Below are 17,515 nucleotides of genomic sequence, written 5' to 3'. Positions count from 1 at the left end.
ATATTACGTTGGTATAAGAGTAGCTTAATGTGTGCGTAGCAGGTGAGGGGTAGAGTGACAGACAGAGAGAGAGAGAGATGCGCTATGAAGAGGTCAGTTTGGCGATTATCAGAGCAGCAAAGAAATTGGAGGTACGGTTGCCTCGTGTTATTAAATGTACAGTGTCCGACGCCGTGTTCAGGATTAGGCATTTTACCGGGGACCAGGGAGACAGGTGGGTTCGCAGTTACCTCTGCCGATGATTATGGTCTTGAAACAGGTGTAACGGGAACGGCAGCATTTTTCTTGATGTAAAAACAATAAGTAGTTCTCTTCATTTCGTATTACTGGTATGTTGTATGGTAGTGATGTCGAAGACGAGTACAGGGTGCGGTTTCACACATAAACACGCAGAGACAGATCTGTTAAATGTGAGGTACACCAGTGTGACCAATGAAAAATGTTGATTCACACTTGCCAGATTATTTGGCCAAAAATAGTTGCGCTCCGGAGCCCTGATATCGATACACTATAAACAATATTGTCTCATCCTATATCTTGTTTGAAAATATATCGATATACCTTAAAAAGCCGTTACACCGCCCAGCCCTACCTGACCCTGATCTCTGATGTAATCCTGTTCTCGCTGGTTAATCATTATGTTTCTCTAAATCCCCTCTGTTTCCCTCTTGTTCCTGTCAGGTGTATTCCATGTAAAGGCTCCAGGTATCCTCCCACCCTGCCCAGACCTGCTGTTGCCATCCTGCCTTTCAAGCTGCCTCTGTGTCAGACCTCCACAGAGAAAGGACAGCTGGAGGTAAACACACCGAACACACCTGATACTAACACGCAGCAACAGGGTTTCCCTGTTTGCCCTATTGCTGCTGTAAAATGAGAGGTTTTCTAAAGGGACTCTGGTGCTCTGAAACACTACTGCTTTTGTCCACAGGCATAACACAAAATGAAAGTTTTGAAAGAATAACATTTCTCGTAGTAACTTTTAGTAGTTTTAATGTTGCAACCTGATTTAGTAAATCATAGAACTTAGGAAGGACTTAATGTTCAAATTTATAGTTACTAATTATTAGGGCTGTAACGTGAAACGCGATAACGTGTTAACACAAATTTGTTTAATGACACTAATTTCTTTAACACATTAACGTGTCGCAAAGGAGGTTAAATAACACTCCAAACTTACACTAAATGTTAGCGAGGAAAAACTGGCATAGCCATTTTTAAAGGGGCCCCTTGACCTCTGACCTCCAGATCAGTGAATGAAAATGGGTTCTATGGGTACCCACGAGTCTCCCCTTTACTGACATGCCCACTTTATGATAATCACATGCAGTTTGATAAGAGTATTAAATACTTGACAATCTCCCTTTAAGTTACATTTTGAACAGATAAAAATGTGTGATTAATTTATGATTAATCGCGATTAAATATTTGAATCGATTGACAGCCCTAGTTCAAACTTGTAGTTAATTCAATTAGTAATGGGTTTATGAATAGCAGGTGCGACCTAATTCAGATGTGCCACAACATCTTCAGGCTTTCTAATATAGTTATTGTTAATATTGAGTCTTTTAGATGACATAAAGTAATCCAATCCTCTGTCAGACCAACATGATAAATGGGTGAATTCTTCTCTGTAATGTAAATTGGAAGTACACAGCCTGTGTCCTCTTCTGTTGTCCTCCAGGAGCAGTTCTGGCGTTCAGTCCTCTTCCACAACCACTTCAGTTTCCTGTCGTCCAGCGGCTACGAGATAGACGAGGACGGGCAGAGTCAGTCTCAGAAGGAGCAGCAGGAGCTGCTCATGAAGATGTTTGCAGTGAGTCTGAAAACTTAGTTTATATTACGATCACTGATTTGTTTTCTGTAGCTGCTGTTGTGTTCAGAGTCAACGTTTTCTTCCAGCTGTCCTGTAAGCTGGAGAGAGAGTTTCGCTGTGTGGAGCTGGCAGAGCTCATGACCCAGAACGTGGTGACTCTGGCCATTCGGTATGCGTCCCGATCCAGACTCATGGCCCTCGCCCAGCGGCTCAGTGAGATCGCCCTGGAGAAAGCCAATCAGATCCAGGAAGAAGAGCCAGAGGAACAGGAAGAAGAGCCAGAATACTCCAGCGTCAGACGGCCCTCTGGGTAATGCCAAAATGCATTTAATCCTTTTGACAACCATTCATGTTTTACACAAGACTCACCAGTAGTTACAGGACTGGACCCCCTTTGTATTTTTGTTGAAGCTACTGTGCACCAGTAGTGTGAAATTCACAAGTTTATTTTTTGGACAGGTACGGCCAGAGTGAGGTCACGGGAGAGCATTGCAGTAACAGACGTAATCAGGAGGAAGAAGAGGAGCAAGAAGAAGAGCTCAGGGAGGAAGAGGAGAAGGATGGAGAAGAGATGGAGACGGAGGAGGTAGCAGAAAGCAGAAAACGTCAGTTCCACCTCTTTCTTTAACTCTCTTTATACATGTGTAGGGGTTCTACTTAAGTAGGTTTTGGTTATTAGCAAATTAATTAATAAGTAATAATAGAATTATTAATATTAATAAAGATAAAGATTAATAAAGATAAACATCAATAATAAACGGGGCACCACCCTGGAATCAGGGACCAATGACCAAAACGTTAATATAGTCTCATTATATATGCTAAACTATCAATTTGGAACGTTGATTAATAATTAAATTAATAACTATAACCAAAATAGATAGTAAAGGTTGAAGGATATCGGAGTTCTTGACATAGCAGAGGTTGGCATTATTCACTCTTGTGCAACATTAAAGAGACCAGCATGTATATTCCACAAACATTTATTTACAAGATAATAAAGGTTCAAAACACAATATTAATCTAACTAAATAACTAAACTAAACAAACCAAACACTGTGTGGGTGTGTGTGTGTGTGAGAGAGAGAAAGGGGGGGGAAACAAGATGGGTTCTTGTCTCAAAATGTCTGTATGGCCTACAAACAAAATGGCGGGCACTGTAAAACTACAAAGATGGCGGAATCAAAGATGGCCATCAGCATGTCACCACATGACCTCTTTGTTCTTCTGAGAAGAAGGACAGAGAGGGGGGGGGGTGATGTGGGGTTAAGATTATCTGAAGCTGTATGTTTATGTTTAACTAATTCACAGTTTCTGTATGTGATCTTTATGTGTGTTAGATATGCAGTGGGTTAGAAAAGATGGTTAGTTGCATGCAAGACCTTGTCTATGTGAAGCATAAACTAAACACATCAGATGTGGCGAAGCCAGTTACCCAAAAATCAAATACAGATAAATCACCACAGTCAAACTCAATGAATAACATTAAACCAAATCAATACAAGTACTTTCTAGAAATCTTGCTCAGCCCTGTGCGATTGCTAATGCTAAGGCCCAGTACGTTACCAATCCATGGAAGAACCGGTTTTGTGATTCCATGTGTTGAAGTTGTGGTTCCAAGTCAAAGAGGTCGTCTTTGCTGTTAGTTTGGTGCTAACTTCTTTGCTTGATAGCTTGAAGTTAGCTGGTGAAAAGGGCAGAGCACTCGCGTCGTCTGCCGTTTGGTTCCTTGGTTGCAATGGCTGTTTCCTAACAGGCCATTGATCAGAACCAGAACTGTTTTGCAAGTTCTGGACTTGAGAGCCGTTCACCTCAACCAGGTCAGCCTGGGTTGAGGAGATGAAGAGCAGAGAGAGCGCAGCAGCTCACCTCTCACACGTCAGGAGAGATGAGCAGATGAGAAGAAAGAGAAGGAACAAAGGACATTCCTCTGGTTTTGTTCTGTGTGATTTTCACACCTCTGGGTGAAATGTTACTGTAGCCAATGAGGACTGAGCTGAGTCCTGTGGTCAAGGAGAGCATACCTCCAGGATTCTGGGAGACAGTTCACTGTGTCTGCCACCCGAAATGGCAGGTCCCTACACATGTATGTTCTCAGCACAAGATGTCAATAATGTCAGTGTCTAATGCACGACGTGTCTCCTACTGCAGGTGTGAATCCGTTTGCTAAAGAAGCTGGTTCACCCATGAAGCTGTCTCTGACACCAAGTGAGTGAACACTTCCACCAATACATATATTTAAATTAGGGCTGTCAATCGATTCAAATATTTAATCACAATTAATTGCATGATTGTCCAAAGTTAATCTTGATTAATCGCAAAAAAATCGCACATTTTTTATGTTTAAAATGTACTTTAAAGGGAGATTTGTCATGTATTTAATACTCTTATCAACATGGGAGTGGACAAATATGTTTGCTTTGTGCGAACATATGTATATATTCATTATTGGAAATCAATTAACAACACAAAACAATGACAAATATTTTCCAGAAACCCTCACAGGTACTGCATTTAGCATAAAACAATATGCTCAAATCATAACATGGCAAACTGCAGCCCAACAGACAACAGCTGTCAGTGTGTCAGTGTGCTGACTTGACTATGACTTGCCCCAAACTGCATGTGATTATCATAAAGTGGGCATGTCTGTAAAGGGGAGACTCGTGGGTACCCATAGAACCCATTTACATTCACATATCTGGAGGTCAGAGGTCAAGGGACCCCTTTGAAAATGGACATGACAGTTTTTCCTCACCAAAGTTTTGCGTAACTTCGTAGCATTATGTAACCTCTTTCACGACAAGCTAGTATGACATGGTTGGTACCGGTGGATTCCTTAGATTTTCTATCTATCTTCACTCTAGCTTTAAAACTGAGCCCGCTACAACCTCCGGAAGATCGATTGTGTTGGCGTTAGCGTTGACAGCCCTATTTCTAATTTATGGAAAGACATTTCTTTTACTCTTGTTTTTTTCTAACATTTTTAACTATTCTATTATTATTTTTACTGCTTATGTGCACCAACAAACCAACGCAAATTCCCAGTGTATATCTGCTATACCTGGCAATAAACAAGATTCTGATTCATTCTGATTTGGATAATGCATATGGCATACATAGTTTTCTTTTGGATTTTGGAAGTTCAACCTCAGCTCTTATAATAAGTCTATCATAAACTGTAGGCAGAATACAGTCAGACCCTAAAGGACAGAAATGTTACCATTGAAACTAGGGATGTGACAGTGAGGAAAATTTCCCACTGATTAATAAAGTTGTGACATCACCGGTGTTACCTATTACACCGGAGATTTTACAAGAAAAGATGACGCTCAATATCTGTAGCGCACTTACGTTGATCTTTACCGTTGGATGGCTGCTCTCCGGTCGAGCTGTCGCTGCGGGGCCGCAGATTTCCACCCACCGCTGCTACGCCGCGCACAACGGCTTTTATCGCTCCGTCCTCCTCACGGTGATTACATCATTAACATTATGGTTCCCTTATAGCATTGGGTTTAAATCTGAAATATTGTCAAATAGGCACTTTTGCTTTAAGCTTTGACACCAAATCCTTCGCCATCATCTTGTACGTCAACTCTCTCTCGTCCCGTTTGTGTGAAATCTGACTCCTGCTACTCTGAGCTGAGACTCTGAGCAGACACTTTCACTTTCAGATTGTAGCATCCGTCATCTGACTATGTATTGATAACACAGCGCTGATGCGCAAAATGAACTAAATGGGTTTTATTTATATATAAAAAAGTAAAGTGACGGTTGGTACATAATGTAATTGGTGTGTGCCCGAACACCGGTAACACCAACTATCGCGACAAGCCTAATTGAAACCCATTAAAACCACAATGTTTGATCCCACAGCCATTAAATCATGTATTCTATTATATCAGGCTTTCGTTCTAGAGCCCTGGCTTCAAAACTGTAGTTTTTACTATTTTTCCATGTTTACTCTGTGGAGCAACTACATGCTACTTTCCTGGTTTCCTGCACAAAAAAATTAAAATGCACTAAAATCAATGTTGTTGTTAATTATTATATATAAATATCTCAGACTGTGAACAAAAAAAAAATTCACCTAGGATTTAGTATACAGAATTGTACTGTATATATACTGGGGGAAAAAAGTTGTTAAACTTGTGTTTGGTGGATTATTTCTCTGTTGTTCCAATGCTAATTGTCATTGTATTTTACATGGTTGGAAGGCCTGTTTATTTACCTTCACAATGATGTCCAACTTGTAAGGATCATGCATTTGTGCGATGAGCAGCACAGCTGATTATGTGGTTAGTGCCCAAGAAAAATGTTCCAAAATGCTCTGCCAATGGTAAACAGTGTATTCTCATAAGGCTACCAGGAAGCCTGCAATGACTGCCCTTCACCGTCAGGCCCGTTGGCGCTGGTGTCGACAACACAGACAATGGAACCTGAACATGTGGGGGAATGTCATGTTCAGTGATGAGTCCAGGTTCTGTCTGCCAAAGTTGGATGGCAGGGTCAAAGTATGGAGACGACGTGGAGAACGCTATGCTGATTGTTGCACCGATGGAGTAACAGCTTTTGGTGGGGGCAGTGTCATGGTGTGTGGGGGCATCTCCCTCACTGGCAAAACAAGGTTTGTCATCATTGAAGGCCATCTCAATGCAGGGAGATATCGGGATGAGATTCTGCAGCCAGTGTTGATCCCATATCTCCACAATCTGGGACCTAACTTCATCCTCCCAGATGACAACGCTCGCCCCCACAGAGCCAGGGTTATCACAGACTACCTCCACAATGTGGGAGTAGAGAGAATGGAAGGGCCTGCCAAGAGTCCAGACCTCAACCCAATTCAACACTTGTGGGATCATCTTGGGCGTGCTGTACGTGTTAGAGTGACCAACACAACCACGCTGGCTGACCTGCAACCAATCCTGGTTGAGGAATGGAACGCCATCCCACAGCAACGTGCGACCAGGTTGGTGACCAGCATGAGGAGGAGGTGCCAGGCTGTTGTGGCTGCGTATGGATCTTCCACCGCTACTGAGGCTCCTGACGGTGTATTAAATTAATAAAGGGTAAAATAGACAATATGTCTTGTTTGTTCCTTGTTACTGATAGAGAGTTCAATCATCCAATCCACCAAACAACTCAAAACAAGAGTCAACACCAACAGGAGAATACACTGTTTACCATTGACGGCGCATTTTGGCAAATCTTTCTTGGGCACAACCAACATGATCAGCTGTGCTGCTCATCCCACAAATGCATGATCCTTACAAGTTGGACATCATTGTGAAGGTAAATAAACAGGCTTTCCAACCATGTAAAATACAATGACCATTAGCATTGTAACAACAGAGAAATAATCCACCAAACACAAGTTTCCGAACTTTGTTTTTCCAGTATGTGTATATATATATATATATATACAGACAGACAGACAGACAGACAGACGTGGACAAAATTGTTGGTACCCTTCCGTTAAAGAAAGAAAAACCCACAATGGTCACTGAAATAACTTGAAACTGACAAAAGTAATAATAAATAAAAATTTACTGAAAATTAACTAATGAAAATCAGACATTGCTTTTGAATTGTGGTTCAACAGAATCATTTTAAAAAACAAACTAATGGAACTGGCCTAGACAAAAATTATGGTACCCTTAACCTAATATTCAGTTGCACAACCTTTTGAGGCAATCACTGCAATCGAGCGATTTCTGTAACTCTCAATGAGACTTCTGCACTTGTCGACAGGTATTTTGGCCCACTCCTCTTGAGCAAACTGCTCCAGCTGTCTCAGGTTTGAAGGGTGCCTTCTCCAGACTGCATGTTTCAGCTCCTTCCACAGATGTTCAATAGGATTTAGATCAGTGCTCATAGAAGACCACTTCAGAATAGTCCAATGTTTTGTTCTTAGTCATTCTTGGGTGTTTTTAGCTGTGTGTTTCTGGTCATTATCCTGTTTGAGGACCCCATGACCTGCAACTGAGACCAAGCTTTCTGACACTGGGCAGCACATTTCGCTCCAGAATGCCTTGATAGTCTTGAGATTTCATTGTACCCTGCACAGATTCAAGACACCCTGTGCCAGATGCAGCAAAGCAGCCCCATAACATAACCGAGCCTCCTCCATGTTTCACATTAGGTACAGTGTTCTTTTCTTTGTATGCTTCATTTTTGCGTCTGTGAACATAGAGCTGATGTGACTTGCCGAAAAGCTCCAGTTTTGTGTCATCTGTCCAAAGGACATTCTCCCAGAAGCTTTGTGGCTTGTCAATATGCATTTTGGCAAATTCCAGTCTCGCTTTTTTATGATTTGCGTCCTCCTCGGTTGTCTTCCATTAAGTCCACTTTGGCTCAAACAGCGACCGATGGTGCAATCTGACACTGATGTACCTTGACCTTGGAGTTCACCTCTAATCTCTTTGGAAGTTGTTCTGGGCTCTTTGGTTACCATTCGTATTATCCGTCTCTTCGATTTGTCATCAATTTTCCTCTTGCGGCCACGTCCAGGGAGGTTGGCTACAGTCCCATGGACCTTAAACTTCTGAATAATATGAGCAGCTGTAGTCACAGGAACATCAAGCTGCTTGGAGATGGTCTTATAGCCTTTACCTTTAACATGCTTGTCTATAATGTTCTTTCTAATCTCCTGAGACAACTCTCCTCAGTTTTCTGTGGTCCATGTTCAGTGTGGTACACACCATGATACCAAACAGCACAGTGACTACTTTTCACCCTTTAAATAGGCAGACTGACTGATTACAAGTTTGAAGATACCTGTGATGCTAATTACAGGACACACCTTAGTTTAACATGTCCCTATGGTCAAATTATTTTACATCTTTTCTAGGGGTACCATAATTTTTGTCCAGGCCAGTTTCACTAGTTTGTTTTTTAAAATGATTCTGTTGAACCATAATTCAAAAGCAATATCTGATTTTCATTAGTTAATTTTCAGTAAATATTTATTTATTATTACTTTTGTCAGTTTCAAGTTATTTCAGTGACCATTGTGGGTTATTCTTTCTTTAACGGAAGGGTACCAACAATTTTGTCCGTGTGTGTGTGTGTATATATATATATATATATATATATATATATATTTTCATAAACTACAGTGACAAAACAGACAAACTGGCATTTAAAGGGTTATAATGAAAATAATATTAATATATAATATTTTTATGGCAGATTTTTGACGCAGACATTTTTGCCCTCTGAGGATATCAGAGCAACTTTTTTAAAATGAGGCACGAGGGTTAAAGTAATTCATGTTGACGCCACCCATCCCATCAGATCCACCATATGGGCGAAATTTAAATATGTTTTATCTTGAACTGGCATCTGATGACTTTTTTTATTTTGCAGTTGGTAAAGTAGGACGTGCAAATCCCTTTAAGGTAAGAACTAAAAATATTTTGACGGCAGCATGTTTTATCTCTCTAATTATTTAGAAGTGAATTTGCAGAAAGAGTTGAAGATTGTGAGTTGAAGAGAGAGGAACGTGTTTAGTGGAAGAATGATGAAGGTTTTGTTGGGATACATGCAGGTGCTCGCCTCAGGGAAGCCCTCGTCTTCGTCGGGCCAGCCTCGAGTTACAAACATCCTGGACAACATGACGTCCAGCAGGAAGTTGTCTCCACTCACCGGATCTGCAGGGAAACCAAACAAAGGCCCCATCCTCAAACCGCTGGCCCCCCGGCCCAAAACAAAGGTATCCGCATTACCAAACTTTCCTACATGTCTCATCTTTCTTTTGCTTTCTAGTTTTGGGTATTTTATTTACATTTTAATTTTATATTGCTGTAATTGTCTGATTTTATTTGATCGCAATCCTGAAATGTTATTTTTTCCCATTTCATCCATGTAAAGCACTTTGTAAGTTTGTTTTGAAAAGTGCTGTATAAATAATGTCTAGTATTTATTTTTTATAACTGCTCTTAAATCAAACAAACTTACAACATAGCAATAAATGTTTCTTCTTAAGGGTTTTCACAATCTTATTACCTCCATTTAGATATTATAAATATTATTTATTAGTGACTTGACATCAGCAGTAAGGTATACATCAGACCGGCAACACGTCATCCAGAGTAGCCTCTCATGACCACGCCCCTTTTGGGGGAAACCAATCCAGTGTCCCTCATAGACGGTAACAGAGTAAACAGAAGAAGTTGAAACATGTCTCCAAACTTCTACTTTAAACAAACCAATAATAGTAATAACGCTATGCTGAAGAGTTGCTGTGTAGCTGGTTGCACCAACAATTAATTAAAAACGCTGATGTCTGATTTGTTCCCCTGCCATGTCCTAAAAAAGATCTAATGGAGGGTCTTTATGGCTCCAAGCTATAGACCAGACCAGCATGTCTTTATGGCTCCAAGCTATAGACCAGACCAGCATGGCTTTATGGCTCCAAGCTATAGACCAGATCAGCATGGCTTTATGGCTCCAATCTATAGACCAGACCAGCATGGCTTTATGGCTCCAATCTATAGACCAGATCAGCATGTCTTTATGGCTCCAAGCTATAGACCAGACCAGCATGGCTTTATGGCTCCAATCTATAGACCAAACCAGCATGTCTTTATGGCTCCAAGTTATAGACCAGACCAGCATGGCATCCTCTCTGAGTCTGCGCTCCCTTTTGGGGGATAGAAACTGGCTGTCACAGGAGAGAAAATGATGAAAAGCTGTTGTGTAGCGAGTTAACGAGGCTTTCACACTGACATTGTATAGGCTCATACGATACGTGAAGTCTCACTGTCAGTGTGGCAAATGGCTAAATGGTGCTGGTGACAGTGACTAGCATGGCTAGCTAACGTTAGCTAACGTCGTCTCCAACTAAATCTCAGCGTATAGATCAAACAGTTGGCTGTTTACAGGTTGGGTATTTACAGACAACACATAGCCTTACGGGATTCAGTCAGATATGTAGAGACGTCTGGATCAGTAATATCCGCCCACTGTGTTGGACGGGGGAAGACTGAAGGGGACACAGCGGCGATCAACCTTCATTTATTAATGTATCGCAAACACTCAGGTTAAGTCTATGGGATCTTCGGCTTTCTTTCCCCCAAAAGGGGGCACGGCCTTGACCTTTTGCAAACTACCCGTCTGTGCCGGGCTGATGTATAGCAATGTGGTGACCTCAAGATGATAACAGATATGAAAATGCATCTGTATTTAAATGAATCAAATGGTAGATGCTTATCATGCATCCTTGTTGCCAGACTCAAGTATAAAACTGGAGATATTTCCTCTCTCCTCTCCAGACTCAGTCCACTCTGCTGCAGATGACGGGCACAAAGAAGAAGACACAGCCGACTGCAGATCAGCAGAAACAACCAGACGTCCCGCCTCCAGCTTCACCTGCAGATAACACCGAAAATAAGAGGTAAAAGATGGAACCATATAACCCTGTGAAATGACTTAATTGGAAGCTACAAGGTAGATTGACTTGGTTGTGTTGTTGATCGTCTGTTCAGGCCGAAGACGGGTTTCCAGTTCTGGCTGGAGGAGAACAGGAAGAGTATCACTGCTGACCACCCAGACCTGGAGGAGACCGAGATCATCAAAGAGGCCATGGGACGCTTCAGGACGCTGTCAGCAGAGGAGCGACTGGTAAGAAACACAGAGGGGTTCAAAGAGGACGGTTTGGGTCACATTGCACATTGCAAAATTGCAAATTTGAGCAAAATAATCTGTAATCTACGGAGTAATGTTGGGAAAGTTTGATGATACTGGCATTTATTGGCTGGTGACAAATGGAGATAGTGAACCTTGTGTCAGCCTTCTGCTTCAGTATTTCCTATAAGCTATAATTAAGCGTTTTGGATGTTTTATATTGAATCCAGGGACGCTGGTGGTCGGTCAGAGTTGGGGTTAATTTATATTTAACATGTATTAACAATAATAGCATAGTAACAATAAGCAGCTACACAGGCAAGAGCAAACTTTAGAGCGATCTCTAACCTAATCACTAATAAAATGCAGCCTTTTGTACAAAATGGCCTGTTAGTGATCAGTGCATCGCAGCAGTGATATAAAAAACAGTACCATGTTACGTTACCTTACGTGGATAGCAGTACTCCAAAGCTGCTACAGGGTTTCTGCAGGGTTCACCAAGTTCAATTTAAGACCTTTTTAACATCACAAAGAATGCACTTTAACAGCTGTTTCACAATCATACCAAATTAAGAAAGTAAAATGGATAACCTAGAATTATTTATTATGATATCACATTTTTCAGTACTGCACATCAATAAATTACATTAACTTCTATTGATATGAAACATCACTGAATTAAATTAACCTGGACGGCATAAAATGTCTGGCTGGATTAACTAATTAAAGATTATGAATTAATTTAAGTTAATTCAACTTTTTGCCCATAAACCAGACCAGCACATGAGGGTACTTTGCAACAACAAAAAACCGTACAGGAACAGAAAACCAAAGATCCTATAGATGTCAATGCAATTTGACATGTGTTTGGATTATAATTTTTTGCATTTAAAGGGACTATTTGTAACTTTCAGAAATGTCTTGTTAACAGCGACACCTGTGGCCGTTAAGTCAACTAAAGTCAGCGTCGGGCTCGCGCTTCCTCGCTCTACATAGACATGAACGAGCATTGCTCAAAACAGTGAGGAGACACACGTCAACTAAAACCACAATATCACTCTATATTTCAGCTGCTTGGCAGTAATGTTAGCTGACCAGACGAAGGTCTCTCCATGAATCAATGCTGATCCTAGTGTTGGCTTTTCCTGCTTCAGCCCTGCTGCTTCAGCCTCCGTGGCTGAGGCAGCGGGGGTCCGCAGCAAGTAACGTTATCGTCTCCCGACTGCGCCCGCAGTGAACAGGGGAGACACCGGCACCCGGTCGGAGAAGATAACGTTTCTCTCTGCGGAGCTCCGTCATTTCACAAGACACGGGAAACCTCTGTTGGTCTGGAGGAGCTGCAGCAGTTATTTCTGCACAAACGTCCACTGAACATTCACTAGATATTCTCAGAGCTAAACTAACTCTTCTGCAGTGTGGAGTGAGCGCGCATGCACGTGAGGTGGAGCGAGAACGCGCGCGTTGTGTGAGTGAAGGCAAGCAGTGGAGCATTCTGAGCAGCGTAGCCACAAGCGAGCGTGCATATGCGAGCGCACATGGGATCCCGACCTGCTAGATTTAAACGTGTAAAAAGTTACAAACAGTCCCTTTAATTCTTGTTAAACAAATGTCAGTTTTTTAAACATAACTAATAATTATTTTGCAACCTTGTCTGAATCTGAGTGTTGGTGATACCTTAATACAGTAAATGGTTGATAGCTGACATGTCCCTTCAGTCCTCCTCTGTCCAAGTGGATCAGGGACCCAACACAGTGTATCAGCCTCCCACTCAAGCTAACGTTAGCTAGCCATGCTAGTCACCGTCACTAGCATCATTTAGCCATTTAGCACACTGACAGTGAATATTCATATATCGTATGTGCCTCAAATCTCAGTGTGAAAGCCTGATTATGTTCTGTATTTGGCATAATTTAAATCATACGCAATGGCCTTGGCTAGCAGTAGTGACTGGTTACTACAGGTCTGATGGAGCTGACTGAAACTCAAAAAACAAAGATTGAGCAGCCTTCTGTTGTGCCTTTAAAATATCTTTTCTGCCACAAACACTGATGCTCTACACTTAAACAGGCCTGTAAAATAGGGGAAAAATCACCATCCAAATTCAAACATGTGTACAATAGACTGTTTTGACTCTGCCTGATTGGTAAGAGGTGCTGCAGCAGTGTCCTGTAGTGTCACATCAGTTTTGGTTTTCACTGAAAGATATCCAGATTTAAAAAACAATTTTCACTTTCAGCTGTGGTCAGTCGATGGGTGAATAAATATGGGCGGGTGTGTCACCTCATCCTTTCATCCACAGGAGTGCTAATAGACGTCAATCTGTGCGTTGGTATAGTAGCCTGTTCCTGACCCTGCATACATCAAGACTCTCAGCACAGAGCTGGATGACACTCGACAGAAAGAAGGAAAAGAGGAAGTGGATGTGAATGGGGGGGGGGGGGGGGCGCGGGGGGCGCCTGTTGCCTGGGAACCCTGTCGAGGGCACAAAGCATTGATCTTATGATAATACCGTGTGAGAGACAGTGAGCCGTCAATCTGCAGGAAAAACACGTGTGATGATGCAGGTTTCAGGTTATTTTACTGGATGTGTGTTCTTTATAAAAGTCTCTGCAAAAGTCGCAATCAGACAATAAATTGAACTCCTAAAACAAAAATAATTGATGAATATTAAGACATTTCCTGAACATGGTTTTCCACACACCCTAGAAATCTTTAAATCAGAGTCACAAGGTTTTTAATGTTCAACAAAATGACATTCAGGTTGGATGTGTATTTTGTTCCAGTGGCCAGGCAACATCTGGTAGCTATAATAATAATAATATAATAATAATAGCTATAATAAGTGTTCTGCTCAGTGACGAGGAGAAGATCAAATCTGACAGCAGAGTTTTCTTGTAGACAAACCTAAGGTAAGTTTATATTAGGGCTGTAAAAGTTAATGCGATTTTAAATTGTGGCGGAAACACAGCTGACAACCTGCTAAACTAAACTAAATGCGTGGTGGAGACTTTTACTGGGAAAGTGGCTGCATGTCAGCGACACTACATGCAGCATCGTAGCTGCTAAATTAACGCTCCCGGGCGGTGAACTGGAGATTCCCGTTAACCAATACCTGTTGTGTTCCTGCTGCTGGTACACCGCTGTATGCGAGGCACAAATCTTGTCGGTTAACGAGGGTCGGTTATCGGTTAAGAACATTTTTCAAAATTGCCATCCCTAATTGGTGCCAACCATGTCATACTAACTTGTCATGAAGGAGGTTAAATAACACTCCAAACCTGGCTTACATTTTGGTGAGGAAAATCTGGCACGTCCATTTTCAAAGGGGTCCCTTGACCTCTGACCTCCAGATCAGTGAATGTAAATGGGTTCTATGGGTACCCACGAGTCTCCCCTTTACAGACATGCCCACTTTATGATAATCATATGCAGTTTGGGGCAAGTCATAGTCAAGTCAGCACACTGACACACTGACAGCTGTTGTTGCCTGTTGGGCTGCAGTTTGCCATGTTATGATCTGAGCATATTGTTTTATGCTAAATGCAGTACCTGTGAGGGTTTCTAGACAATATCTGTCATTGTTTTGTGTTGTTAATTGATTTACAATAATAAATATATACATACATTTGCATAAAGCAGCATATTTGTCCACTCCCAAAATCTCCCTTTAAGGTACATTTAGAACAGATAAAAAAAGTGACAGCGATTCATTTTATTTGATTAATCGCGATTTATTATGGACAATCATGCGATTAACCGCGATTAAATATTTGAATCGATTGACAGTCCTACTTTTAATGAATTTCAATTCTTTTGTTTTAGTTTTTTTCCTTTTTTCCGTCATTTAAAAAAAATAATATTTGATTTATATATGTTGCTTCCGTTATGGTATGTTCTTGTCTTGTTCTATTTATATTGTATAACAAAATTAGTTTGTATCATGGAGAACAAAGTGCATAAAAACAGAATAGTAAATAGAAAGTCATTTTAAAAATGAAATTCAGTAGCAGCTGAGGCTTTGACTTTTCAGTTTGGGTTTTAAAGAAACTGGAAAATGATCGTGCGGGGGGCTGAAACCTTGTTAATGTCCGACCCTGGGGTTGTGTGGGCGTCCTAATTACATTATTCTGTCCAAATACATTAAAATGGCAATTGAATAGCGGGACGTCACAGCTTGTAGCATCTACCAGCTCTGTAATGGAGGTGTTTGTGTGTTTGAATATGCATGGGGTTAATGGGCAGTGCTTCATCGGGCGCTGGAGGTGAAGAGTGTGTGTTTGTTTGTGTGTTTGTGTGTGAGTGTGGCCTGTAATGCTGCCAGTCCACTCACCAGAGGCCTGATGACTCATCCGGGCTCCATTACGTCCAGGAAAGCGCTTCCTTTTGTCTCAGCTCGGGGAGAAAGAGGGAGAGAAAAAATAAAAGCAGGAGGAGGGAAAAGAGGCAGCAGCCTGTCAGTAGTGATTATACATGACAGGATGCAATTTCAAACTGCACGCCTGAGTGTGTGTTTAGTCATCGTCATGTAGGTGTTCACAGCCTGGATTGAAACAGAAGAACAATACCATTTAGTTTTGTCCTGTTCAGTAATTAATGTGTTCATTTCATGTCCTCTTTTCTCATCTCGTTCAGTCGTGGACAGAAAGAGCAAAAGGCCAAACTGGAGACGCAGCAGATCTGAAGAAGAGGAAGAGAGCCGAAGGAGGAGGAGGAGGGGCGGAGAATGAAAATGGACAGGCTGAAGCAGATGAAAATAGTGCGAAGAAGAAGAAATCGTTAGATCCCTCCTCCAAGCTTTCAGCGTTTGCTTTTAACAAAAACTAAACACTTGAATCTTCTGTTTTGTTCAGATTTCTGTGTGAAAACTGTTAAACCTGTTGAGGAATACGTTCTCTGTTCTTTGAGGCACTTAATCTGAACATTAAAGCCTTTCAGAGTTCGTGATGGATCAGATGGACATTAATCAATAATGGAGCCTCCTTTGTTTTGTTTTTAAATTTAGAACATTTCTGTATTTTAACAATTGAATAAATGTAAATGTTTGTTAGTTCACATTTTTTGTCTTTGGTTTCCTCTTTTCTGCCATCGACTATTCACAAAAAGCAGTGAAAATGTCAACAAATCCAAAGACCAAAACCAACAGTGTGTTAGTCCGACTTCCTGTCTGTGGCTCTCAGCTCTAAGCTCATTGATTCCTCCTGAACACATCAAATACACAAATGTATAGTTTCATGTTCAAACATGGCTCAGTCATTTCCTAAAATATCTGGTCACTCTAGTTTTTATCAAACAAACAGGAGGAAATAATGCATTTGTCACTGACTATTTTCACCGGCGGATTAATCCACATTTGGTACTGGTTCCCAACCTCCTATAGGGGTCGTCAAAGCTTCACGGGGGGTCGCGAGGCCTTCTTGATTTTAAGGGGTGTAACACAACGTTTTATATTTTGACAGTTGGCCTATATCTCAACATTTCATTCATTTCTGTGAAGAAAACTAAATGAAATAGTTATTTTTAAAGTTTGAATTCTTATTTAAGATATAAACAGGATAGGAGCTTGATGAAGTTCTATTCACAGAGGCTTCCCTCTGCTAAACAGCCTGGTCCTGCATTAGAAAGGTTTAAACAACCAGAGAGCTGATGGAACAATGGCCTAGCGTCTGGGAGAAGAAAACTATTAACTTGGTATGATTGCTAAAAATGAAAAAATCATACAGTGAATTGTATTAAAAGTTCCTAAAAATAACAGGAAAACTCATCTCTGATGCAATATTCACAGGAAATCATATAATCTGCTTAAATTCATCCAAATCACTCATTTTACAACCTTGTAGTTATAGCGTTCACTATTCGGGTTAATTGTACAGTTCATCAGTTCTTATGGTGTACGGTCTAAGACCTGCTCTATATATAAAGCGTCTTGAGATAACTTCTGTCGTGATTTGACGCTATATAAAAATGAATTGAATTGAATTGTTCTGTTCTGTTATTGTTATCCACTGAAAACAAATATCCATAAAATATGTCACTTAGGGGTCAAGGGTCGTCCATTTTACTCAATGATAGAAAAGG

The 17,515-nt window shown here is 41.1% G+C and overlaps 1 protein-coding gene across 2 annotated transcripts in view; it reads left to right on the top strand.

The window, feature by feature from the left end:
* The window catches only part of wdhd1 (WD repeat and HMG-box DNA binding protein 1), a 37,229-nt gene extending 20,737 nt beyond the window's left edge, over positions 1 to 16,492 (top strand). For both annotated transcript variants that reach the window (XM_074624177.1, XM_074624168.1), the window contains exons 17-26: positions 682 to 796; positions 1,682 to 1,813; positions 1,900 to 2,123; positions 2,273 to 2,418; positions 3,965 to 4,021; positions 9,182 to 9,213; positions 9,363 to 9,527; positions 11,089 to 11,210; positions 11,302 to 11,437; positions 16,073 to 16,492. In XM_074624177.1, the coding sequence (XP_074480278.1) occupies positions 682 to 796; positions 1,682 to 1,813; positions 1,900 to 2,123; positions 2,273 to 2,418; positions 3,965 to 4,021; positions 9,182 to 9,213; positions 9,363 to 9,527; positions 11,089 to 11,210; positions 11,302 to 11,437; positions 16,073 to 16,264 (1,321 nt within the window). In that variant the 3' untranslated portion in view covers positions 16,265 to 16,492. The remainder of the gene's footprint in view (positions 1 to 681; positions 797 to 1,681; positions 1,814 to 1,899; positions 2,124 to 2,272; positions 2,419 to 3,964; positions 4,022 to 9,181; positions 9,214 to 9,362; positions 9,528 to 11,088; positions 11,211 to 11,301; positions 11,438 to 16,072) is intronic.
* The last annotated feature ends 1,023 nt before the right edge of the window (positions 16,493 to 17,515 follow it).

This window comes from Sebastes fasciatus, chromosome 2 (genome assembly GCF_043250625.1).
Source record: "Sebastes fasciatus isolate fSebFas1 chromosome 2, fSebFas1.pri, whole genome shotgun sequence".
Classification (NCBI taxonomy): Eukaryota; Metazoa; Chordata; class Actinopteri; order Perciformes; family Sebastidae; genus Sebastes; species Sebastes fasciatus.
The sequence above is the reverse complement of the archived record's forward strand: the minus strand, read 5'-3'. Positions and strand labels throughout refer to the sequence as shown.